General features: G+C 41.2%; 1 protein-coding gene across 5 annotated transcripts in view; it reads left to right on the top strand.

Annotated features, from left to right (window-relative positions):
- TJP1 (tight junction protein 1) overlaps positions 1–27,467 on the top strand; it is a 111,811-nt gene that overhangs the window by 62,581 nt on the left and 21,763 nt on the right. For all 5 annotated transcript variants that reach the window (XM_065906841.1, XM_065906840.1, XM_065906839.1 and 2 more), the window contains exons 5-15: positions 1,939–2,215; positions 4,659–4,762; positions 5,352–5,520; positions 5,724–5,871; positions 18,676–18,815; positions 19,728–19,833; positions 22,522–22,672; positions 24,693–24,801; positions 26,004–26,223; positions 26,455–26,639; positions 26,739–26,834. In XM_065906841.1, coding sequence (XP_065762913.1) covers positions 1,939–2,215; positions 4,659–4,762; positions 5,352–5,520; positions 5,724–5,871; positions 18,676–18,815; positions 19,728–19,833; positions 22,522–22,672; positions 24,693–24,801; positions 26,004–26,223; positions 26,455–26,639; positions 26,739–26,834 — 1,705 coding nt within the window. The remainder of the gene's footprint in view (positions 1–1,938; positions 2,216–4,658; positions 4,763–5,351; positions 5,521–5,723; positions 5,872–18,675; positions 18,816–19,727; positions 19,834–22,521; positions 22,673–24,692; positions 24,802–26,003; positions 26,224–26,454; positions 26,640–26,738; positions 26,835–27,467) is intronic.

Genomic DNA, 27,467 nt, shown 5'->3' with positions numbered 1-27,467 from the left:
TTACTTGTTCTGTGGAAAATGCCACTGGTATTTTGAGAGGGATTGTACTGAATTATGTAGATTGCTTTGGGTGGTGTGGTTAATTCTTCCAGCCCATGAACTTGATGTAGCTTTCCATCTTTGCCTCTTGTTTTCAGTTTCTTGCGTCTGTGTCTTTCTATTTTCTAAATATAGGTCTTTTATCTCCTTAGTTATATTGTCTCCCAGGGATTTTATTTTCTGACGTAATTTATAAATGGGATTGTTTTCTTAATTTCTCTTTCTGATAGTTTGTTGTTAGTGTATAGAAATGCAACAGATTTCTGTATATTAGTTTTTTATTCTGCAACTTTGCTGAACTTATCAATGAACTCTGGTTGGTAGTTTATTGGTAGTGTTTTTAGGATTTTCTTTGTGGTATCATGTCATTCTCACACATCAACAGTTGTCCTTCTTCCTTTGGATTTCTTTTTCTTGGATTTCTTTTTCTTGTCTGGTTACTGGAGCTAAGACTTCAGTTTGGATTTCTTTTTCTTGTCTGGTTACTGGAGCTAAGACTTCCAATAGTACTTTGAGTGAAAGGGTGACAGTGGGGATCCTTGTCTTAGAGAAAGTGTTCTCAGCTTTACACCACTTGGTGTGATGTTAGCTGTGAGCTCATATATGACCTTTTTCATGTGAGTTATGTTTCCTCTATATGCACTTAATTGAGTTTTTTTTTCAATCATACATGGATATCAGATTTTATTAAAAAGCTCCGTGGCCAGGGGTCCTGGTGTCCGCCTGCTGGTGGTGGGTAGAACTGGGTGGATGGCTGTGTGGCCAGGGGTCCTGGTGTTGGCCTGCTGGTGGATGGATTCAGGGTCCTGTGTGTCCAGGACTAGTGCCCAGGGTATGCAGGCTGGTCCTGGGGTCTCTGGCCACAGGGCCCTGGGAGTACAGGGGCTGGTGCTGGCCTTCTGGGGCGGCTAGGTCCTGACTCAGCCGGCTCAGGGCGGTGGGGTCCTGGGGCTGGAGAAAATCATTTAAATGCCCAAGACTGACATCTCGTCAAACTTGGTAAGAAGGCTGTTGAAACTAGGAGGGAGTTGATGGACTTAGGAGAACAGGAGGGCGTGGAGAAGTCAGAAAGAAGATGGACAGGTAAGAGTTTTAGTAGATGATGGTGTCAGAAGTAGAAGATGAGGAGTGTTCCTCAAGGAGATCTTGCAGATCTCTGATGAGAGCAAGTGTACACAGTGTGGGGAGACAGGGTGCAGGCCAGGGAGTAGGCGACCCCTTTGTGAGCAGACAGTGCACACAGACCTTGATCTTCCGGAAAGTGAAGGAAAGAAATGGACAGGAAAACTTAATCAGCACCAGAGCCAGTCAGGAAAAAAAGCCAAAAGACGTTCATACCTGGACCAGAAGTTACACATTTTGGAGAGAGAATCTGAGAGCAGTTTATGTTGATAAAGTATCATGAAGTTATTAGGTCCCGCGTACTCGTCCAGTGTTAGTGCAGAGGTGCAGTGAATTTGCCTCTTAGAGTTCCCACAGGACACTTGTGGTCCTTGGTACTGATGGATTCTGAAGCTTGTAAGGAACGGAGTTGGACCTGTAGTGGTTTGGTGACTCTGCAGGATGCTCAGTGGTGTTCAGAGTACAGCAATCCCACCTTTATTCAGACCACTGTCAGTTACTAGTTCCCCTTTAAGGTCGTGATTATTACATGTAGAAGATGTTCTGAATTAAGTAAAAACTTTATTAGCCCTCGATTTCAATGTGCTTTGTACCCAGGTCTTTTACCAGTAAAGCGGGAAAAATAACCAGTATGGAAATGTGTTTCTTAGTAATTGGTTTTATTTATCTATTATGTCTGTTATTCATAATTAATATGAGGCCAGAAAAATGTGATTTTCCTCTCCGAAGAACTGAAGGTGCATCCGTCAGCTCATACCATTCCCTTTCTTATTGTAGACCATTCGAAGGAAGAAGAAAGTTCAGATCCCAGTAAGTCGTCCTGATCCTGAACCTGTGTCTGAGAACGAAGAGGACAGTTATGACGAGGAGGCGCACGACCCGAGAAGTGGCCGTGGGGCCCTTGCAAACAGGAGGAGCGAGAAGAGCTGGGGCCGAGATAGGAGTGCCAGTCGGGAGAGGAGTCTGTCTCCCCGTTCAGACAGGCGGTCTGTGGCCTCCAGTCAGCCTGCCAGACCCACCAAAGTCACCCTGGTGAAGTCCCGGAAGAATGAAGGTATTTCTCCCAACTTAGTATTTTTACATGAGAATTTTAAGACTGATTTTAATGAGAAGTAAATTTGCTGTCTTTTGACATCTTTGCTCTGTTGTTTTTTGTTACCTTTGTTCTTGTGTCATTTTGCTTAAAAGCACATCCTGTTACTGCAGGCCTCAGGGGTCGTCGGTTTCCTCTACTTTTTTGTTGTAGCGGATAACATGTCCATTAGGAGTGTTAGGTTAGCTCTGTGAGTAGGAGGTGTCCTACGTCCCTGCATCGGTTGCAGCGCAGTGTTGACTTTGTGGTCAGGCTCGGGTTGGGCTGCATCTGCATCCAGGAAGAGAGCACTGGGTGGGGAGGGAGGGCAGCTTGCTGCCTCAGATGGAGAGCTGGGATGCTACTCTAAAGAAAGGACACAGTTGTCTGAACTCTGTGGCTGCAGCCTAGCTGCCTGCCCTCAGGTAGTCACAGTCCATACTGGATGAGTCCAGTGGTGGCCTTGCAGCACTGCTGTGGGTATGTCTCTTCCCACACAAGAAAGCACCAGTGATGACGGCTTTGATGAAAAGGTGCAATAGTCTCTCCAGCTTGGCTTTCATTTGCTTTCCTAAAACCTGACGCATCCGCTACTCACGGCTCCCGCCCCCTTGTCCACGGGCCTCCTTAGTCAGACGGTCTGTGTTCAGAACTGCTGCTTCTCGTTCACCACCCACGCTTCAGCCCCCTCTCTGTACCTGCTCCCAGAACTAGTCACCGCCCCATACTTCAGTATCTGGTGGGTGCTCTGGTATCTGCTTCTGGAACTGGTCACACTGAATCTGGTAGGAATTTCCAGTCTGTATCTTGTCTTTTCAGCACCATTTCACAATTCACCACTCCCATTTTTTCATGTTTTCTCTTGGCTTCTTCAATGCTGCGGGTGTCAGGGCTTCCCCCACCTTCTGTATCCTTGGCAAGCTCATTATACTCATCCTGCCTTCCAGTGTTCTGTGAATTCTTTCCTGGGGTCTCCCTGGGGTGTTGAGGAGCTCTCATGATGGTGCAGCTTCTTCCCCATGCCTGTGTGCACCCCAGGGTCACGGCTGGCTCAGACCTGTTCACTGAAGCGTCCTCTGTGGCCCTCAGACTCTGCACATCTCCAGCGAAACTCCCATGTCCCTCTTGGAATGTTTTCTCATGTTTCTTACACAGTAGCCCATTGATTGTCCTTCTGTGCTCTCTGTGACCACCTCCCCCTCCCCGGCACAGAGTGCTGTGCTGCCCACTCTGCGCTCCACTGAAGCTGGACTGGTGACATCCTTGCCCTGCTGCCCGAGCGCGGGGCTGCCTCTTACTTGCTGCTTGTATCTGTAGAGCCTGCCACCTTGTTCATATTTACCAGAGAAATACTTGGGATAAATGATGCTTTCATATACAGGGAATATTTCAGAGTCAACTTTGTATTGGCCATTTATAATTTTTAAATCCTAAATAAGGACAGTCTTTTAATCAACACTTTATTTCTGAGAGATATGATGACTGTTTCTGAAGCACTGAGTGGACTGCGTAGATTCTCTAAAGTCTTTTTTTTTTTGGGTCCCAGTTCTCTTTCTGTTTGTCAACACTCTTTGTATATTTACCTTAAGTTAAACTGTAACTTTGATGTAACTTCTAAAAACTTGAGTAGCAGGTCTTAGCCCACCTTAAAAATAACACTTATTTCCCTTCTATTTTTCTTGCCCCCAGTTGGATTCCTTACACAACCAGGAGCAATCCTGTTCCTATAGACATTATACTGATTGTATATTGTTCTAATTAAAAAAAAATAGTCCATCACTCTGCAGGCCCCTGGATGGTTTTTTGGACTCTGCCGGTAATGTCTTTAGTTCTGACTGCTCCCCTGCCCACAGGTCCTGTTCCTGCTGCTGCATCCTGGGTGCTCTGCTGGCTGTTGGAAGGACTGGCATCCTTAACTGCTCCCCTCTCCACTCGGCTCCTTCCAGGCCCTAGTTCTAGTGGCTCGTGCTGATGTTCTGCATATGCCTCTCAGAGTTGGACGGGTTTAGGACCCAAAGTCCTCTTCTGTAGGAACTGGGGGAAACAAAAATAGTATATACGTGGTAATACATTGAGCTTCCCAGGGTATTTGTTTTCAGAATTGTTATCATTAAAACCTAAGAACCTGGTGCATCAGCCGGACAGGTCAGAGGGGATGGTCTTCTCTTTAGAGTCCTCTCTCTCTGAACAGTGAGGGCATGAGTGTCAGTCTGCTATTGGACCACGGACTTGCCCTGTGCTTTCACACTGATGGTGACAACTAATGATGACACGAGGAAATGTCTTCTTTGCAGGAAGGCCAAGAATAACTTACTGCTTGTACTTAAAAACTTTCTTTGTGCAGTGATTATTCGTTTCATACTTTTAAACTCTATTTAAGTGTCTTGGGATTTTACACTAAAGACATTTAAATATATTATTTCAGAATATGGTCTTCGATTGGCCAGCCATATATTTGTGAAGGAAATTTCACAAGATAGTTTGGCAGCAAGAGATGGCAATATTCAAGAAGGCGATGTTGTATTGAAGGTATAGTCATGTTCTTAACATTTTGATGAACTACAATAGAAAACAAGTTCTAGTGTGCCCACATAGCTCCTTTTCATATTTGAGTGGATTTTTCCAAGAAGAATTAGAAATCAGTATTTGGGGGACTGTATAGCTTGCCATGACTATTACTCCATGTCAACACTGATGCTTTTCTTTGGGCATTGTGTCATCCTGGAGAATTAATAGCTCCAGACGCATATTGTTCACTAACAGGAATTACTTTGTAGACAGATTTGCCTGTTGTTCCACTTTAAGTGGTTTTGATGACTCCTCCAGATGTTACTGAAATGTCAACTTTATTGGTTTGCTCTTAAGTCACAGAAAGTGGCCAGGAAGAGGTAGAGGGGGTGATGTGGGCTCCTCTGGCAGAGCAGCCATGTAGTGAGTATAGTGAAGGTTTATCATTTCGGGAAGGAGGAGTACTTTGATAGTTTAGGAAAGTGTAAAGGGAATATTTTAGCTCTCAGAGCAAGCCTGGGAGCAGCTGAGATATTGCTGTCTGTCTCACTAAGTTAATGCTTGTATTTTTGTCATTTAGCTTCAAACTACAGTTTCTTTTCTGTTGCAGATAAATGGTACCGTGACGGAAAACATGTCACTGACAGATGCGAAGACGCTGATCGAGAGGTCTAAGGGCAAGTTAAAGATGGTGGTCCAGAGAGATGAGCGGGCTACCCTGCTGAATGTCCCTGACCTTTCCGACAGCATCCACTCTGCTGACGCCTCTGAGAGGGACGGTGAGTGTGGTTCTGTTTCTAGAGACCCTCAAGGTGATCTGTTGCTTAAAGTGGGAAGGTTGGACATGTTTGAGTTTAAGTTAATGCTTAAATCCACCATTATATGGGAAATTATATTTAGTAACTTTATTTCCTTTATCATTGGAGTACCTTATATTTTACTATAATCTTGGGAAAATAAACAGCACCCTTTTGTTTAACAGATATTTCAGAAATCCAGTCACTGGCATCAGACCATTCAGGCCGATCCCACGACCGGCCTCCCCGTCACAGCCGCTCTCGGTCTCCTGACCAGCGGTCCGAGCCTTCTGACCATTCTCGACACTCGCCACAGCAGCCCAGCAGTGGCAGGTAATCCCTCTGTTGTGTAAAGTGAGACAGTGGCGTGTGCTTGGTGCACGCTTCTGGGTTTGCTAAGAAATAAAACTAGAAGATAGATTTTCTTTTGATTACTTAAATTTGCTTTGTTTCTTTATCAGTTTATGTATTTCTTAGCTAGAATAACAGAGGTCAGTCAAACTGTTTCGTAAAAGGCCAAATAGTAAATGTTTTAGATATGCGATCCAAATCTTGCCACCACTCATCTCTGTCTTAGTGGCTCAAAACTACTGTGGACAGTACGTAAATGAATGGGCATGGCTGTTTTCCAGTAAAACTTTATTTAAAAAAAAAGCAGTTGGCTCTTGGCTACAGTTTCCTGATCCATTGCATTAGAAGATACTAACAAGCTTTAGGACAAATTAAATGTGTATAGTAGAAGTCTTTTAGTGGAGATTACCCTGGACTTTGTTTTCCCCTGTAAAGTACACTGTGTGGTATTTATTTACGTCAAAGGGTCTGCCATGCTAGTATTATGTGACTTACCTGAGTTTATGGTCTGAGGGGGTCACATGCATATTTGAGAATCTGGGGGGAAAAAAAATGATCCTTCTCTCCAGAAAGATGCACATTCACAGATACGTGTATGTAGCATTTTATGTAAGATTTCTGGATGTGCACAGGGCTCTGTTGGCCAACAGTGGACCTAGGTTTTAGCAACAGTCCATGTGGAGCTCTTCTTTGTGCACTTAGTCAAGTCCAGAGCTGACCGGTTTAAGATTCACCGTGAGTATTTGTGACTGACTTGCATGAGAGTGGTGTTCACCTAAGCCATGAAGTCACTAAAATTGCCAAGAGAAACAAAACAGATAGAATGCCCAGAAGTGGATACAGGGAGTGTTTCCCAAGGACGCTGAGGAAGCAGATGAGAAGTACCTTTCAGAAGAGAGCTTTCCTGAAGACTGTCAGAAATCACCCTGACACAGTTGTCGCACACTGCTGATTTTAGCTATTTATAAAGCTGATTCTCTCTGAATTTCAGATTTTAGATTTATAAATTGTATTAACCCTGATCTTCATAATTAACATTATAATGATTTTTTAAGGAATATTATAGTATGTCACATGCAAAACTGACTAATAACCGATTACTAGTTTTAACTGCTGTACGTTAACATCTTAATTCTGAAAATCTTGCTGACACAGCGCACCCCTTACCTGGAAAAGGACAGCTGCCCGCAGCACGTACACAGCAATAGAACTGACAATCAGATGAGTCATGGGGTGTGGTGCAGTCCTAACACAGTTCTCTCCCCTAGAAGCCAGGCTGGCAGCAAGCCGTTTGGATGTGATTTTCCTTTAAAAAGAAAGAAATACTCATCAAAATTTTGTATCTGTTGTAACCAAATTCTCAACTTTAGATAGGTATTTTTAATACCTACATTTTTCATTTAGATTTCCTAAATATTCGGCATCTGTAACTTTAAATGTTGAAGAGGGTTTAAAACTTTTTTTTTAGGTATCTTCCTATTATATTGGAATGTTTTACTTCTCTTGGGAGCCTCAAGTATTCTTTATAGGTGACACCAATTATATTAGATCTTTGAAAAATATAGAATCTTGGGCCTGCTTCTGAGTTCATCTGGGATGGAGGCAGGGAATAATACTTTAAGTTTCTAGTATAATAGCACTCTCTTCTGAATGTTACCACATAGTAGATCCTAAGGAGACGATAGTACTTTGGCTACAGAAGACAAAAAGTCTGCAGATTTATTTCTGTATGTTTGTGCTGATATATAATTCCTTAAAATTTAACTAGCCTGCCTAAAGGCAGGATGAAAAGTAGTACCAGTTGCTTAAAGGTTTTATTTCCTCCATAAAGTTACTATTAAAACCCAGACAACTGTGCAGTTTTAATTTAGAGGGTCCTTACATTTTGAGAAACACTTTAGATATCAGTTCAGTATCAGTTCACTCACTCAGTCATGTCTGACTCTTTGTGACCCCATGGGCTGCAGCACTCCAGTCTTCCCTGTCCATCACCAACTCCCGGAGTTTGCTCAGACTCATGTCCATCAGTCGGTGATGTCATCCAACCTTCTCATCCTATGTCGGCCCCTTCTCCTCCTGCCTTCAATCTTTCCTAGCATCTTTACCAATGAGTCTGTTCTTTGAATCTGGTCGCCAAAGTATTGGGAGTTTCAGCTTCAGCATCAGTCCTTCTGATGAAGATTCATGACTCATTTCCTTTAGGATGGACTGGTTGGATCTCCTTGCAGTCCAAGGGACTCTCAAGAGTCTTCTCCAACACCACAGTTGAAAGGCATCATTTCTTCTTTGCTCAGCATCCATGCACGACTATTGGAAAAACAATAGCTTTGACTAGACGGACCTTTGTTGGCAAAGTAATGTCTCTGCATTTTAATAGCTGTCTAGGTTGGTCATAACTTGCCTTCCAAGGAGCAAGCATCTTTTAATTTCATGGCTGCAGCCACCATCTGCAGTGATTTTGGAGCCCCCCAAAATAAAATCTGTCACTGTTTCCATTGTTTCTCCATCTATTTGCCATGAAGTGATGGGACCGATGCCATGATCTTAGTTTTCTGAATGTTGAGTTTTAAGCCAACTTTTTCATTCTCCTCTTGGACTTTTCATCAAGAGGCTCTTTAGTTCCTCTTTGCTTTCTGACATAATGGTGGTGTCATCTGCCTATATGAGATTATTGATGTCTCTCCTGGCAGTCTTGATTCCAGCATGTGTTTCATCCTGCTTTAGATACAGTAGGAGAGTAAAATCCTAGTATAAAAAACACCATGGATCATTTTCCTTGTGTTGTTTGTTTGAACAGATGCTTTTGTTTTACAAATGTTATAATTCTGTGGTTTAAAAAGTGATACAAGAAGACAAGTGAAAAAAGTTTCAGTTTAGTGTGTAAAACACTACTGCCACTCCCTGGATTTCTGAATATCTATGTGTTTGTAAGACTGCAGTTATCTGCTGAGAATAGTAACCTTCATTTTGTCAGAAATGGAGTAACCTTCTGTTGTCGGAAGCAACAGAATACAGTCATCTCTTTGGACTTTGAAGCCAGTTTTCCTGGGTTTGAGCCCCTGCCTGTCATTGGTTACTTGCACCACCTTGAATCCCTCTCTGAGCTTTAGTTTCCTCATTTGATACAAAGAAGGCATCAAACACCACAAAGTTGTGAAAGGTGATTGTAACACCTGGCGCAGATACTAGCAGCTTTCTTTATTACAGTGATTAGTAGTAGGAACAGTTCATGCTGTAGACTGTCCACATGTGCTCACATTGACCATTTCTAAGAAGATTTCCTCATTCCGTAGGCTAGTCAGTTTAAGGATAAAGTCCAGGGTTATGTTGTTGACAAGAGATTAAGGCCTCTTGGCCTTTTGACTCAAGTGCTTGCCCTTCCTGAAGTAGAGAAAGAAGGGGAAGGTTACTCAAGGGAACAGAAACCTTCAGAGCCTTCCCTTGTTGTGACCTATGTAGGTTCCTCTACGTGATGTTCTTTTCTTAGAGAGCTGAGTTCTGAGCACAGCACACGTGCTCACTTCTTCCTTACAGTCAGATGAATGGTGTACCCTTATTGTGTTGAACAGCAGCTGCCAAACTGCAGCTTGTGGGCCAGATCCAGCCTACTGCCTGGTTTTGCAAATAAAGTTTTACTGGAACCCATCCTACAGTGTCATAATTACGAAAAGTTGGCAGAGAGTGCTTAGCCCACGGAGCCATTTACAGAAAAAGTCTGCCAGTCCCTCCCTGGTCTAGGATGTTAAAATAGTTTTGTTTGTAAATTAAAAAATAGTATGTTGTAGAGAGAATTATTACAGTGATTTTGTTAAATCATTTGATGCTTGTTGCTAGGTTTGTTCTGTATATTTTATTCAGTGTCGTTCCACTGCCTGCTCTGGACTGAGACTCTGCTCAGGATGGAGCTGGGGGTCCTCACTGGGGCACTGCCTCGTGCTGATTGACAGGACTGTCAGTAAGGGGACTCGTCACTATAGAGTATTTGAGGTGCAGAGTGAGTTCCAAGCCTCTGCCTAGCTAGTCTAGCTAACTAACCCTCCCTAGTCGTTAGAGTTACTTACCAGGCTCATTTTGTGAGCTTTCTCTGTAGAGGAGCAACATATGTTTACGCTGTGGTTCTGTTCTATAAACTGTTTTAATGTGACTCTTGTGCTACTGATTTATCGTAAGCAGGTACACTGTTGAAAAACTCTTATTGCAGTAAAAGCTCAAACTAATTAGGATATGGTTCATATGTATAAAGATTTGAATTGTGAAGGTTATATTTTGTATTACTTAGTCATTTCTTATATACATATGCATATATGGAAAGAAGGCTTCTCTCTGGTCACCTTGTCTTCAGGGGAGCCAGTGAGAAGGAGCCACAGTGGAGGACGGGTCCAGAGTAAGGTAAAGAGTACAGCTCTCAGCTTGTTGGGAGAACAGCATGGCAGCCAGTGGGGTGGACCACAGAAGCGGAGGAGCCAGTGCTTTGGAGTTCTTGGAAATTTTTCTCTTTTTTCTGGTTTTAGAAAATTGGTTGGGGAGAATGTGAAACTTTAAAACAGTTGTTTCTAAGTTGAATTGTTACTGAAGGTTTTTTTGGTAAGATTCTTTGTAATGTTGGAAAGTGAGTGGAATGTTGATGACCTATCCTGAACTTCTATTGTTGAGGGTAAGCGCTAACTGTTATTTTCAATCCTTGGGAATTTTAGGTTACCAGATTAGAACTCCAGAGTGACCTTTTGTTTTTCATACTCTTTGTAAGGGTCCAAGCTGAAGGCAGGGTCATAGTTGATAACATTTCTCTAGTTGGTGGAGACCCCGGTGTAGTGATGTTGTGGATATTATGTAGTGATGGATTTTAACTTCTAAGCAGAGATTGTGGGCCCAGTGGCACCAAAGCAAGCTTAAATATTGTACTTTATTGTCACTGTTTTTAAAGTAAAAAGTATACATTCTATTTACTCCATCAGCTGGGAATTATTTTCTTATGCAAGTACAGTATAAAACATAAAATAGTTAAAAACAGACCACTTCACTTGCATATAAAAGTGATGAGTATGTGAACTTTTATTTCTGCTTTTAAATAATGTAGGACAGTTCTTTATTTCCTTTGAGAGAATGTTAATAAAAAATGAAGAGTGTGGTAACACTGGTCTTATTATAAGATCAGCCAAACATCCTGCATAGTCAAGGGTTGTTTTACTCAAAACATTAATCCATGTGCCTAACAGTCACCCAACCAGTGAAGCCCTGGCAAGGATGCCCTTCCTTCTTAGTTTTTCTTCAGTCATTCCTTACTAAAAGTTGTTCATTTCTTCAAAAATTACACTTGCAGAATGATGGGTCTGTTTTCTCCTAATTCAGGTGGCTAGGTTACAATGTTGTCACCATCAAAACAAAGGAACAGGCAGGAGGAGAATCTCTGTGCAGACTGATAGCTATCATGAAAGCCCCTTGTCACAGCAGTACAGTCATCATTTCTTCAAAAGCATACACCACATGTATTTCTAGGAAACATTGCAGTGTATAAAGAACAGATTTTAAATTGTGAGAGCTTAACTTGCAGATACAGTCCAGTGGATGTATGGTGGTCATTCCTTGCTCTCTCAGCACGCCCAGGGGCAGCTCTTGGCTTCTCTGCCTAAGCACCTGCCCAGAATCTCCATAGCACTCACTCTGCCTTGCTCACCCTCTAATCCACTGTGCCGTGCTGTAATTTTTGAGTTGCTGTCGAGGAGAAACTGCAGTGTGTAATATCTGTGTGTTTGCATATATAACTTAGGGGATTAACTGGTGGGAGCATTCTGAGTTATCAGACTTGAGTGCACCTTGGTTTTTCTTCCTCATATGTGTTAGGGGCCCACCACTGTCATGAACTCTTGTTAGTGGAGAAGAACTTGGGAGCCTGGTTTAAGTTACTTTCTGAGTTTCTATTTTTTACTGTTAATTAAGGCGAGATAGTCCTGTGGTCTTTAAAGGGCACCTAGTTTTTGTTTTCTTTCTAAACTATGTAGTTCTTGCCAACCTGTATGAAATAAATGTTTTTGAAAAGAAGGTATAAATTTGCTTTTGTAGGATGAGTCATTTCTTAGGTAACAGGAAATGGGCTTTATAAAAGGGTGTCTTATTACAGTAAACATTCAGCTTCAGTTTATTTCCTATATTCAGATTATTTTTAAATAAGATATAACCAGTCCATTGGGATGTGTTTGAGAGCTAGAAATCAGAAATAAAACTTGAAGAGTTGACAGTCTGGTATATTTCATCAGGGTCCAAGAAATAGCACAGTTTCAGCAGAACAGGTTTAATAGGAGGATTAGCCAGTTAGGAAATGAAAGAGAACTCTGAAGAATGTGTGGATCACACGTGAGGACATCAACAGCAGTGGTGCTGAGGTGGAGCCTGCCCCACACGCCTGAGGCTTAATATAGGGTGTCGCTGGGTGGACTTACAGGGAACCTGCCCTCCGAGGGCCCAGGGAAAGCAGTGCTTGAGGACCTGTCTTGTCAGAGACCGAGTGCCTGAGCACCCTCGGAAGTGTCAGGAAGCTGCTGCCGCTGAGCCGCCCTCCCGCAGTGTGCGCCGCCTGCGGCCTGCCTGCCTACTAAGGGGACCTGGAGGAGGAAACCCCTTCCCCTGTCCGGATCTCTTCAGGCCCCTCTGACCCAGCTGCCTGCTCTCTGCCTGCACTAAATGGCCCCAGACAGCTGTGACCTCAAGTCTTGCTCTCAAAGCCGTCTATTGCTGATCTGGTTGAGTGTGCGTTATATCTGCTATTCTCACACAGAGTTGATGGGATAAGACTTAAGGCTCTGTTCCCATTGAGTTTGTTTATGTGACTAAAAACTCTCTCAGAGACTATCTTAACACTTGTGCTCTACAGAACTTTGGGGCTTCCCAGGTGGCGCTAGTGGTAAAGAACCCGCCTGCCAATGTAGGAGACATAAAATTCTCATCCCTGGATCAGGAAGATCCCCTGGAGGAGGGCATGGCAACCCACTCCAGCATTCTTGCCTGGAGAATCCCATGGACAGAGGAGCCTGGCGGGCTACACTCCATGGGGTCACAAAGAGTCAGACACGACTATGCAGCTAATGCTTTCAAATACATGCTGGAGTTTGATGGCTGAGTACACCAAAAAACAATGTGTAAAATACCTCTTTTATAATGTATGATTATTTACTGATTTATTGTAACTGATTATGATTACTTCATGATTTATGGTTCTTAATATTTTAACTATATTGAGTTAAAATGTATTATTTGATTTCACCTCATTTAATAAGTTTTAGAAAATTTCAAGCTACATAAATGACTTTCTTCATGATTCTATTAACAGCATGGCTCTAGATCTATATGTATTGAATAATGCCTCCACCTTTTGGTAGATAATGGAAATGCACTAAAAAGAATAATGATTTTTTAAAATATTGATTGTGTGAACAGTTTAATAGAATGATGTGAATTCCACTGATATGCAGTGTTAAGGTGTAGTAATTACGTTAAGGAAAGGTGGTAGTCAGAAGAGAATGAAAATTAGCCAAAAACAAAATGCTTGTGGGATTTTTGTGTGCTGTACAGAGCAGGAGCCCTATTACAAGGCCTGTTACCATTGGGGAGGATGTTCACATTAAAATATTATCTTTGATTCTTAGTTATCATCAGTGTTATGATTCTTAGTTATCATCAGTGTTACTTAGTCATGTTGTAGATTCAGGAAGTTTTTTTTCAGTTGCAGGAAAGGAAGAAAATCAATTGGAATTGGAAATTGTTTTTTAAACTTAAAACTTAAAAAAAAGATCTGTTGGTGTGTGTGAGCTCTCTCTGGTTAGAGAGAACGGGAGCAACGCTAGACATGGGCTTCTCAATGCAGTTTTCTCTGGTTATGGACAGGCTTCAGTAGTTGTGGTACATGGGCATATTTGCCCCATGGCACATGGAATCTTTCAGACCAAGGATCAAACCCTGCATTGGTAGGCAGATTCTTAACCATGAGACTGCCAGGAAAGTCCAGAAATTTGATCTTTATTAAACAGATAGTTTTAAGCCAGTTGGAAAGCAACAGAATTCTGTAGAACTATTAAAATTATGTAGTTCTTTAATCGTGTTCTTTTCAAAATGTTCATATGTACATTTGTATTTTTAGAGCAAAGAATGCAAGAAGAATTTACTATTTTGTATTGCTCTTCTTATTATGAATCGCCTAGAACAGTTTGCAGATAGCTTAATTGTATTTATTTATACTTAGACTACTTGTATGTGAGATATTAATACATCGTGTGTCAGTTGCTCAGCCATGTCTGAGTCTTTGCAACCCCATCAACTGTAGCCCACCAGGCTCCTCTGTTCATAGAGTTCTCCAGGCAAGAATAATGAGTAGCTCAGTGGAGTGAATAGTCATTCCCTTCTCCATGGGATCTTCCCAACCCCAGGGACTGAACCTGGGTTTCCCATATTGCAGGCACATTCTTTACTGTCTGAGCCACCAAGGAAGCCCACCCCATTATTACATAAGCAATGGCTAAAAAGTTTAACCTTTTATGATTTAAAAGTAGTTCATTCTGGTTTGAGCTAGAAAATATCTTGGCATACGTGTGTGTGTGTTTTGTGTGTGTGTGTATATTTTACTAAAAGACTGTTTTACTTTCATGCAGCTCTTTTAATACATATTATTTAAAACTGGAATACACCCTCCCCAGAGTAGTTAAACTAACTTAAAAATAGAACTCTGAAAACTTTTCTTATAAAAAAAGCATATGTTTTATTCTTTCAGGAGGACATCAGGAAGAAATTTTTTTCCTGGTAAGGGACAAATTTTTTGAAGTTAGACTTAATCTCATCTTTAAATAATCATTGTTTTAAAATACTTTAAAACTTTTCAGTCTTTTTATAAGAAGATGTGACCTTATGGACTGTAGCCCACCAGTCTCCTCTGTCCATGGGATTTCCAGGCAAGAAGACTGCCGTGCCCCCTCCTCCAGGGCATCTTTCCCACCCAGGGATTGAACCCATGTTTCCTATGTCTACTGTATTGCAGGCAGATTTCTTTACTGTCTGAGCCACCTAAAAATTGAAACAGTCAAGATAAATCTAAGGTTTCTCTGGGCTGCTGTTGTATCTGCTTCCCCCTTTGTGAACCAGTGTCACCGCCATCTGTCTGGTAATTCTGCACATGGGGTGTGTGTGTGTGTGTGTGCACGCGTGCACATGCGCAGCTGTGGGAAAAAGTGGTCTTTAATACCTCAGTGGTGTCTCACTACATGTATTCTGCCATTTGTTCTTCACATTTTGTTTTGGGGCTATTTTCGTATCTCTGGTTACAACATGTTTCATTGTAAGTTTAAAATTTTAGTTTTTTATCTTCAATTATGAAAGCATTTTATGCTCATTAGAACAAGTGGCATGGGCCACAGCTACCAACTCCACTACATCTGGATCTTAGACTTGAAGTAAGCTTTTCTCTGTACTTGTGTCAACGTTTAGCATCATATATAGAGTTTCTGTGTGTTGTACAAAGAATTTTAAAATATCAGGCTCTGCACGTTACTCCCCAGTTGTTAGCTTATTTCACATAACACAAGGTAAGCATCCTTTTAGCTTTTTCATTTGATCAGAAATTTTCCATATTATGGAAAATTTTTCTAGGTCTTTTTTTAAAAAAATTTTCTAGGTCTTTTTCTAGATTTTTTTCATTTTTGTCCATGGGTTCATATATTGGCTTTTTTAACCGTTAAAATACTTAAAGTGTGAGTTGGCATTTAAAATTTTTCATGGTTAGTGCCAGATTACTTTCCAAAAGTAGTGTTTACATTTTTATCTTACTCTTAAAACTGAAGTATATTTAATTTACAATATTAGTTTCAAGTGTGTAGGAAAGTGATTCAGTGATACATACGTGGCAGTGCTTTCATTTGTTTCTCAGAATTCCATGTTTGCCAATCTGGTGGGTGCAAAATGGTAACTTCTTATTATCAGTTGATTCCCTGACTAGTAGTGGAACTGACTCCCTGACTAGTAGTGGAACTGACCATCTTTGTGTGATATTATCCATGTTGAATTTCTTCTTTAGTATATTTCTGGTTCATTTCTGTTGCTCATTTCTCTGGGGTGTTGGTTTTTCATGGCTTTTGAATTTTTATCTTGCTTTTTAAGGAGAGCTCCCCTAGTCTAGGTTTGTATAGATGTATAATTTTTAATGCTATTGTTGTAGAGATATTTTTACCCTTCCATTTCCATCTGATTGTTGAGGATATTTAATTCTCAATGTAATTAAAGTTATTTTAATTCAAATAATTTTTAATATTCTTTTATCCTCATTAAAGTTTTCTGCCAGTATTTCAGGCGCATTATTGCATGATTCTGTCATCCGAGTTCAGATAGTGGTAAATAACAGTAATGTTGGCAGGTGTCACTGTGCTGTTACTGATTTTAGAGCAAATAGATTCAGTGTTTAGCTACATAATATGATAATAGCTCTTGGTTTTGGAAAATAGTTTCATTATTATGTTGCCTGATCTTTGCTTTATTTGTGACTTTTATTAGGAATGGCTGTTGATTGTTTTCATATGCTCATTTGGCTAGTATTAACTTTTTCTGTAATGTTTGGATAGAATTATGTGGTAGACGTCTAATGCTGAGCTAGTCTTGTACTCTTGAAACAGCCCTGCTGTGACCACTGTATCATTATAATAATCCTCTAATACAGTGTTATTTTCCCTTAGTATTTTATTTGGAATTTTTTCCCTCCATTTATCTTTTTTTTTCCCATTTATTTTTATTAGTTGGAGGCTAATTACTTTACAGTATTGTAGTGGTTTTTGCCATACATTGACGTGAATCAGCCATGGATTTACATGTATTCCCCATCCCGATCCCCCCTCCCACCTCCCTCTCCACCCAATCCCTCTGGGTCTTCCCAGTGTACCAGCCCCGAGCACTTGTCTCATGCATCCAACCTGGGCTGGTGATCTGTTTCACCCTTGATAATGCGAGGGTGGGATGTTTAGAGAGAACACTTTCATTTATCTTTTAAAATATTTTTGTCTTCTCATTTGGTACTGTTAATTATCAAGATTTGGGTGTTACGCTTCTGTTAGCCTAAGGTTTGGAGAAGGCAGTGGAACCCCACTCCAGTACTCTTGCCTGGAAAATCCTTTGGACGGAGGAGCCTGGTAGGCTGTAGTCCATGGGGTTGCTAAGGGTCAGACATGACTGAGCAACTTCACTTTCACTTTCGTGCATTGGAGAAGGAAATGGCAACCACTCCAGTGTTCTTGCCTGGAGAATCCCAGGGACGGGGGAACCTGGTGGGTGCCGTCTCTGGGGTCTCACAGAGTCAAACACGACTGAAGTGACTTAGCAGCCTCAGCAGCCTAAGGTTGAATTGCTAATCAACAGAAAGTTGAAAAATACTAAAGATAGGTACATGAGATTTTTATGATACTGTTCCCTGTATGTATATATGGGATTTTCTACAATAAAAAGTCTGTAAAAAGTGAATTAGGAAGCTTTCTATATTTTTCTATGGTCTAGGATGATTGAAGAAAAATACTACTAGGTTTTCCAGAGTTGGGAGAACTCCACTATAAAATCTTCTACCAATACGTTAAATGGTAGATCTTGACTTACCTTTGTATGTGAAGCATATGTATTGGCCTCTATATAGATAGATAGATAGATAAGTTCACTTTTTATAGTTTGTATTTTTCTGGGGAAACTGTTGATGGGCACTGAGTTTTGTTTATTGATAGTCGAACTGCTATCAGAGTAAATATTCTTATAAAGTCTTGGACATGTATGTGTGTGTTTCTTCAGGATAAATCGAAGAGTAGGATGCCAGGTTTTTGTGTATGTGCATTTTTGTTGTTGTTGTTGTTGTTTTGATAAATAACTCCTCTTTTCCCCTCAAATACTTGTACACTTTCTTTTGTGTTTACTCTTATTTCTACTGTCCTTTTCCAAATGTCTGTATCTCTGTGTCCTTCTTACAGGTTGATATGATTGGAGAACTCTCACGAGTAGTAAGAGCTCTAGTTTTTTGTATTTGCATTTGCCTTGTTACTAGTGAGGTTGAATATTTTTTGTTTATTGTCTGTGTTTATTCACTCTTTATTGGTGAATTTCCTCTTCCTAGTAGTCATTTTTTCCTGAATTGTCTCTTTTAAACTGATGTATAGTTCTTATATATTCTAAATATCAAATCCTTATTTTATGTATTGTTGGATCAATGTGTAGTTTTAAATTGAACTTATGTTACATTTTGTTTGGTCAAATTGCTAATATTTGGTTGTTTGAACTTCTAAAATTCATTTGGTTCTACATATGACATTTTCTCCAATTATTTCATACCTTTTAAACCTTTTTATGTATTTACTTGATATATTATGGCTTTTGTTAATTGGGATTTACTTTAAAAGTATTTTTGATAATACTTTTTAAAATGTATTTTATGTTTAGGGCTTTATCTGACCTTGATTTACTTTTATGTCATCGATATACGCAGTGAGCTAGGTTTTCTAGATTAGTGAACAGTTCTGATACTGCTTATTACACACTATTCTGTTCCAGCAGCTTTGGCCTGCTGCTTCTATGATAAACTTTGGTCCTACAGAAGTATCTGTGCATTTTCTGTTTTTCTACGTGGATCTGTGGCAGTGCTATTACTAAGTTTTTTACAGTATTTTGATATCTTTTAGAGTAAGTCCTTTGTCATCCTTTCTTGACATTGTCTTGGCTGTTCTTGTACTCTTTACAAATGATTTTCATGATGTGCTCATAACTTTCTGTTTTACTGATGTACAGTCTCCGGAGCAGAGAGGAAGAGAGAATTTCGAAACCCGGGGCTGTCTCGACTCCGGTAAAGCATGCAGATGATCACACACCTAAAACAGTGGAAGAAGTTGTAGTTGAGCGAAATGAGAAACAAGCACCCAATCTTCCAGGTAAGCCTCACTTATGAAATATGAAGTGCAGGAAACATTCAGTCAAACTAAACTGTTTTACAATTTACAGAATTATATTTACAGGAGATACAAAGATGCAGTTATTACTACTGCTACTTTTGCTATTACCTACTACCTATGGAGGTAACTACCCATGGAATTTTTCTATATTTCCAGCATTTTCTATGTGGATAGGAGGTCACTGTAGATGAGTAGGCATTCTTGAATGTTTTTCAAATTTTCTATGTAGAAATTATTCATGGTTCACAGCTGTTCACAGTGAGTGAGGTTGTTTTTCAAACACTGCTCATTAAAGGGAAACATTAGAAGTTATCTTGCCAGTGGACACTGTTTTCAGAAACTCTTTATGAAGTGTACCTTGCCAAACTGGATACGAGACCACACATGAAAACCTGCAGGGTTCTGAGATATCCTGCAGGGTTGCTTAAAAGGCCTAGAGGTTCAGATTCTATTGTCCCTCAGGTCCTTCTCCCAAAACCTTTTTCTGCTCTGCTTGCTTAGGCTCAGGAATGTGGATATTTAAAAATAAATTTTACAGTAGTTAAGAAAGTGACAGTCCCAGCAGAGAAATGTAGGGATTCTCTCTTTATACATTCCTCTGTTATTCTTCCCTAAAAAGTAGATTCTTTCAGACTTTAACTGCTGGAGCTATGGAAAGCACAGGTGACCATGCGATGTGCATACATGTTATAAAGATAACGGAATATATGACTGTAAAATGTACCCTGATAGACACATATGTAGTATATATGTCCCTGATCAGGTTCTCTGAACTTCCATTTTCACTGTATTTTGCAGACTTTTTATTGTTTGGTTATGCAGTGGTTGCTTGCACTGTTATTCCATTTTGTACAGTGTTTGCTGCACAACTTAGATTTTCTCTTCTTTCAGAACCAAAGCCTGTGTATGCCCAGGTAGGACAGCCAGATGTGGATTTGCCCGTCAGTCCATCTGATGGCGTCCTGCCCAATTCAACTCATGAAGATGGCATTCTTCGGTAATGTGGCTTTAAACTTGCGTTGTTTTCTCTGCCTGTTACTGATCATGGTTTAGAGTGAGTGTTCAATTGTGACCTGTATTACAAATGCTTTTGTACATAGTGTGTGCTGCATAATGCTCTGATTAGACTTTCATTTGTTTAGTTTTTAAATTGTTTATATGATAGAATCAGAGATTAGAGGAAAACATACTTCTTCGAATGTTTACTTCTTTCTCACCACTATTTTCTACCTAGGTTTTGGATCAGAAATTAGAAAATTGTTTTCTGGATTTCTGTAGTAGTCCAGTGGTTAAGAGTCTACACTCCCAATTCAGGGAGCATGAGTTTAATCCCTGGTCAGCGAAGATCACACATACTATGTAATGTGACCAAAAAGAAGAAAAACTTTCTAGTTAAACATGAGAATTTTCACAGGCATTCTCAATCCCTAGCTTTAAAAAAAAATGTTTCTCCATCTCAGCACCCTGACTGAGGCCAGATAACTGTTTATCGTGTGAGTGTCCTATACATTGTGGGTGCTAAGCAGCATCCCTAGCCAGCGGTGGTCAGTAGTGTGCATGTGAACACACACACACCCTGGTTGTGACAACTAAAAACACCTGCAGATGCTGCCAGATGTTCCCGGAGGCAGGATCACCCTGACTGAGAACCTGCTCTAGATTAGTCAGCACCTCAGAAGTCAGTGTTTGATTTCCAAACATTTCATTACTTTGTATCTTATATACTGAGACTGAGATGTAGATTTTTTTTTATATCCATATTTCAAACAGTCATGATCATCTAGTTTTTTGATGCCTCTGTGGGTAAAAGAGAGGTGACAGGATGTGAATAATAGAAAATTACCGAATCTTCTAAAGTAGGTTAGATTTAGATCCCTGCTCTCATCTGATCTCTGTGCTGAAGGAAATTGGGTTGTTACTCTAAGACCCAGCATGGGAGAAATAGCTCCTGAAATAGGTGGGAGTGTCACAAGTTTAAAATTAACACATTTTAATATTAGGTAACTGATAATTCAAAATTTCATAAATGAAAGGAATTATCTTCTTGTTTTTCCTTTCTTAAGACTTGCCCGAGCACTTTCCTGACTATTTAAGGTTTTACCAAAACTTTGTTAGATTCCAGAGCCTTGTTTGCCAGAAGGAGCCCTAAAGGACAGACGTGGAGAGAACTGAGGAGTGGGCAGGGTTTGTATTTGGGGTTGCTCACTCACACTCTGGATGTGTTTGAAGCAGAGGCTTCTGCTGCTGTGTGCGGTGGATACAAAAGAGGGCCAAGAGTAAAGTACCCCATCTCGGTCACGTGACCTTGAGATGGAGCCTGGAGCTGTTCTTGAATGGTGGTTTTTAAAAGCCAGGTCTTCCTGAAGGACACAGACTGCAGTCCTCTGTTGTTACCTTTTGAGGTGCTCTAGGTTGGTCAGTGTTAGGGGAGGACTTAGGGACCTGGAATCTTAAGGACTTTAAGGGGGTGCTTAAAAGAGCTCTCTGGATGGTTGACTTTGGGAGAGGAGGCTCTTGATGCAGGTGGAAAAGTAGATTCCACCACGAGCAAGGGGCTCACCATCCATGATCCATAGATTCGAGGGACCTCCAGTGCCACCAGCCCTGGCAGTAAGTGACCTTGTCTGATCTACATGCTCTGAGGTTTCTGCCCAGTTCATCGTTAGCTCATGTGGAGAAACCAGATCTAGTGGGACTACCTTTTAAGTCCTAAAAGCCAAGGTGGTCTTTAGTTGGTTTAAAGAAGTAGGCATCTGTCTCTGTCCGCTCAACTCATTCATTCATTGGTTGATTTGTGTTTTTTAGTTACTACTAACTTCTACTTATTTGCTCACTGTTACTTTAAAAGAACTTTTCTACATTTCATGTCCAGATAGGTGTAAAAGACTTGTGTCTTCTTGTCTCTGAATGTGGGATAGCTATGGAAACCTAGAAGGGTAATTTGTAATTATGTATGTAATTTGTTATTAATTACCCTAAAGGGTAATCTGTAGTTATTAGTAGTCATTCTTCTGTGGCATTCTTAGTATTTGTTTCAGGAGTGTCAAGAGTTTTGACCCTGTGCTGATAGTAGAGGAATTAATGTGTCTTCATTAGTTCTTCTCCATTCTTTCCAGCATGAAGAAATTAACATGGGCTCATCCAGAAAGGCTGGATGGTGAGCTTTTTGGTTTAAAGTTCAAAGGGGCTTCAGAGCAAGTAAGCTGTGTGAGCTACTGCAAGAGCCCCTGGCTGCAGAGTTTGAAAAGCACTGTCTGTTGGGCACAGTGCATAGAGCTGGATTTTGACTCCTGGTATTAGGGAAATTTGTCAGTTTACACTTCAGTTTCTACCTTTGTACAATAGGACTTCTCAGTTATTAGCCATTGTTAATATATATCCAAGAGTCAGAGTTGGGAAAATATGTTTTCATGAAGTAATTTTACAGTTATTATGTAAAACAGTACTAACATATTACATTTGGATATTTCAGAACTTATTTTTGTTAACTAGAAATTTTAAAAAAGTGCTATTAAATTTGATTTGGAGTTCTAATGCTAAATTTTATTAAGTAAATCAGTGATGTGGGGGAAATTCCAGATATGATGGTCCTTTGTTTTATTCTAATATGGTTTTCATTATAGCAGTTTGCTATAACTGTTTAAGCTTCTCTTAACTGGTTCAAATGAAGTATTTGTTTTAACAGGCCCAGCATGAAGTTAGTAAAATTCAGGAAAGGAGATAGTGTGGGTCTGCGGCTAGCTGGTGGAAACGATGTTGGCATATTTGTAGCTGGTGTTCTCGAAGACAGCCCTGCTGCCAAAGAAGGCTTGGAGGAGGGCGACCAGATCCTCAGGGTATGTCATGATCAGCTCACATAGTTTCAGATACTTAGGTCTCTAGATCAAGGCATCAGACATAGCAGATCTGTTATGATGAGCTTCTAATCTGTGTTAAAGAACGTGGGACTCCCATCGGATTCCTGCCTCTGCTGTGCTCGCGTCTATGTTAGGTGTGACTGCACAGTATGCAGCTTTGGTTTTATTTTAATCACTCATATTTGTAGAATGTGGAAAAAACAAGTCTTAGAGGCCACAAGGTCTCCCAGTTATCTCCAGTTCAGCTGAGCATTCCTGCTGGCTGGACTCTGCTGTGGGCCCCAGCCTGCCAGCAGGGCAGCATCAGGTATGCAGCCTTTGGGGCCCCCTTACCCAGTTATGGCTCAGGTGTGCCAAGACGGGTGTGTCTGTTGGGTCCACGTGTAAGCTGCTCTCACTCTGAAGCTTCACATCCACAAGGATGAGAGTCCAGGAAGGCCCAGCTTAGATGCAGTGTGCCAGTGGGCTCTTTGTGTTTTTGTTTCTTTTCCATAAACAGTGTTACCTAGTAACACAGTACCATCTTTATTCATCTCCTCTCTTTTTAAAATATCCAAACCTCCTGCTGGATATGGACCAGCTCTCAAGTGGGAATTCCTGCCTCACCTCTGCTCTGCTCTCTTCTTCCTTCTCCTCCTGCCCCAGAGTCTGACTCCTTTGTTCTGAGTCCTCTCTCCTTGCCCCTTGGTTCCTCATCTGCCTTGTGTTGTCTGTCTTTCTCCTCTGGCTGTTGAACTTGCAGGTAAGGTGGCGCCCTTCTCTGCCAGCTTGTGTCATGAGGCCATGTGGCCTGCCTGCCTTCCACCTTCACCACGGCTCAGGGTGGATTTCCGTGAGGCACCACCAACCTGATGGCATCTTCAGCCCTCGTTTTTCTGTATTTCTTACTCGTGTTTTAACCTTAAGTAATTACTTTCTTCTTTGGATTCTATAACGCTGTCATTCTGGCCCTCCTAGTTATCAGTGTTTCACTTCTTTGCCCACTACCTTCTTTAATCATTCTTCCTAAAACCTGGCACATGTTCAGCAACCCCCCGTTTCTTCTTGCTTCCCTGTCTTCTTGTTGGGTTTGGTCACTTGAGGCAGCAGCTCACAGTCAGAAACCACCCTCTGAGCATGGGGTGAGCTCCCTCAGGCCGTGGTGGCCACCTGTGGCTGCTCTGTCCCCCTTCCCCTTCACACTGGCATGGAAGAAGGTCAGGGCATTCACTGGCTCTGGGTGGCTGATTTCCACTTAATGTTGTATTTACAATGTTTGTGTTTTCTCAGATACAACGTTGATAATTAAGTAGACCTATTCTCTTACCCACTCCATATGCTGTTTGAAGTAATCGTATGTCGTTTAAAAATATTTCTCATAATTTATTTTTGTTTTGTATCATTAAGGTAGTATAGTATATATTGAAAACATTTTCTCTTAATGTGGAAAATTTCCAGAAGATTAATAGAAGGAAATCTCCCTGTTACCCTGCATGCAGTCACTGATGACATTTACATTAGGTCCTCAGGGGTATCTGATACGAGTAAGCACTGACCTGGCATACTCTGAACCTGTGTTGTACACATGCTCTTACTGAGGTGGCCCAGCGCACACGGTGTTTCCTTCTGATTACTTCTCGGAGAGTCCTAAGAAGTAGGGCTCTGTTGTACAGTCAGGACTTTAATTTCAAAGTTTAAATCAAGAGATTTTACAATAATAAGTCATTGGAATTAGATGTTGGCTTTCTTGGTCTGAACTGATTGGAATTTGCAGTGTATGATCTCTAATATTGCATGGCACTCTCACTGTTTAAATGAATTTATACTTTAACTCACTTTATATACTTGGTTTCTGCTTGTTAGAAACTAGGGTCTTTTCTCCAAAAATAAATATTTTCACTTGTGGAGACGTGATATTTCTGGAGTAGATAAACTCTAGAAATACTTGTTTCCCGTGTAGTTAAATGCTTTTTATCTTAAAATATGGCCAGTAGTAATTTGTGAAACATTATTTTAACAGGTAAACAATGTAGACTTCACAAATATCATAAGAGAAGAAGCTGTCCTCTTCCTGCTTGACCTCCCAAAAGGAGAAGAAGTGACCATATTGGCTCAGAAAAAGAAAGACGGTGAGTTCCTTTCAGGAAATGGAGAAAATAAACCTGGAGATATGCTGGACTACTTAAAAAGGAATTTTAATGTTAGTGTTTCTAATAAATCACTCAAAGGCAAGTGATAAACGAAGTTTTTAACCCCACGGATTTTGTCATTTAGGGGCACACAACCTTTACACACTGTGGCGCTTCTCTGGTGGGTCAGTAGTAAAGGATTCTGCCAATTCGAGAGATGCAGCTTCGATCGCTGGGGATTCTGCCAATTCGAAAGATGCGGGTTCGATCGCTGGGTCGGGAAGATAACCTGGAGGAGGAAATGGCAACCCCCTCCAGTATTCTTGCCTGGAGAATCTCATGGACGGAGGAACCTTGGTGGTCTACAGTCCATGCGGTCACAAAGAGTCAGACACGATATAGTGACTAAACAACAATCTTACACTATCTTTGTTAGCACAGCACAATAATGGGACCAGCCACAGTCTCTGGTCTTCTGTTTAAGGTGCCATCCATGGGAAAATTGTATACTTTTCCACACAGAACTGTACTTGGGCAGCTTCTGAATTTTGTATTGATGTTTCCTAAGCAGTATGCTCTGATGTTTGTTGGCATTAATTTCAGGAGAATGACTAATTTTCTGTGGTTAAGAAGATGCACTTTTCATTTAGAACAGACAATGTCTCTCAAGCTTGGTACTGTTGATGTTTTGAACCAAGTAATGTTGTGAAAGCCGTCCCATATTAACTCTTCAAGCTGTTTGAGATGTCCTCCCTCTGCTCACTAGGTGTCTGTAGTGCACACACCTTCTTTCAGCACGTGGTTGCTGCTATCAGAAACGTCTCAGTGCATGCCAGCCCTCTCACCCGACGGGTACGGGCTTGCCCTCATTTGAGAGCCACAGTTTAGAGAGCAGGAGCGTCTGTGCAGGGCTGAGGTGGGCCTGTTAGGTGACCGAAGCAGGAAGCACATGTGGCTCTGGACGAGTTGCCTGATGGGTGTCTGCAGCAGTTTCCTCATCCAGGAGTGGGGAGTGCCAAGAGTCACCATGTCATGAGCTCACAGTAATGCCCAGGAGACAATATTTAGGAAGGAGCTACTGTTAGTTGGATATGGTTGTTTTTGTCATTGCTAACGTTATCAATAGAGTCTTCACCTAATATATTCTATTCATATTAAATTCTTTTTCCACTCATTATTGATTACATTTTGTTTCCGTTTAGTTTATCGTCGCATCGTAGAATCCGATGTGGGTGATTCTTTCTATATTAGAACCCACTTTGAATATGAGAAGGAATCTCCCTATGGACTCAGTTTTAACAAAGGAGAGGTGTTCCGTGTTGTGGACACGCTGTACAATGGGAAGCTGGGCTCCTGGCTTGCCATTCGGATTGGCAAAAACCATAAGGAGGTGGAACGTGGCATCATTCCCAACAAGAACAGGTATGAGCGCTCCGCTGCGTTTCGCAGAGCTTGTAAAGGAAAGAGGAAAAGGTTTCAGCCCCACGGGGAGTCTTCACTGTACTCACCATGTCTAAGACTCACCTAGTTTTATAAACTCCTTTATTTTAATTTAAGCATTAAGGTTTACATTCCATGTGAAGTTCTGTCCGGGGTTTTGACATTGTGTTCCACCACAAGTCTGTGCATTTTGTTCTGTGTTCTCTTGTGTAGAGCTGAGCAGTTAGCCAGTGTGCAGTACACACTTCCCAAGACAGCAGGGGGAGACCGCGCTGACTTCTGGCGGTTCCGCGGCCTGCGCAGCTCCAAGAGAAACCTGCGCAAGAGCCGAGAAGACCTCTCGGCCCAGCCAGTCCAGACCAAGTTCCCGGCGTATGAGAGGGTGGTTCTTCGAGAAGGTAGTCTGTTTCCTGCCGACCAGCCTAATATCTTTTAATGTCGGTTTGCCTAAGACAGAAAAAGCATAAACTGTGTTTCTTTCATCTGAATCTTCTCAGCTGGATTCCTGAGGCCCGTAACCATCTTTGGACCAATAGCTGATGTTGCCAGGGAGAAGCTGGCAAGAGAGGAGCCAGATATTTACCAGATCGCAAGTAAGTGGTCTCGATGCACACTTTCAGTGGAGTTGAGGGTGTTTCTTTACTAGTTACTACTCTAAAGGTAGATCTGACCCATTTACCTGATAGAAGTAACACTTTTGTAAGTGAAAATTTGCTGCTGACCCCACATGTTTAATTGGAGGGAAACCTGAGTGATGGTGTCCTTACTTTGCCAGGTCCCTCTCCCTTAGCCCACAGTCACGTTTAATCCTGACAATATCCCGGGGCAGCTGTCCAAATGTTCGCCCAGAGCTAGGCAAGCTGGGTGCACTGCCCACCTCCCTAGTTGGGGTGTCATGAGGACTACCAGTTAAGTCACACACTCGGCTCTGAACCCAGCTCTTTCTGGCTCCAGCCCAGCTTTTTTAGTCATTAAGCAAATAGAGAACTCAAATACCAATGTCAGAAGGTAATAGAAGCATGGTTATGCTGTTGGTCACTGCAGAATTTATAGTGCTTTGGTGTTACGTGTAGATATTATGTGTAGATACTGAGGAAGTAGTGCTCTAAATGCCTTACAGGTTTTGCTTGCAGATTCTTTCAGTTTCCTTATTTTAACTACCATGGTAGTTTAAATCCACAGACTTAGTTACGACCCCTTAGGACTGCTTTAATTTATATGTAAAA

Source organism: Muntiacus reevesi, chromosome 15, assembly GCF_963930625.1.
Source record: "Muntiacus reevesi chromosome 15, mMunRee1.1, whole genome shotgun sequence".
Classification (NCBI taxonomy): Eukaryota; Metazoa; Chordata; class Mammalia; order Artiodactyla; family Cervidae; genus Muntiacus; species Muntiacus reevesi.
This window is presented reverse-complemented; position numbering and strand designations above follow the sequence as displayed.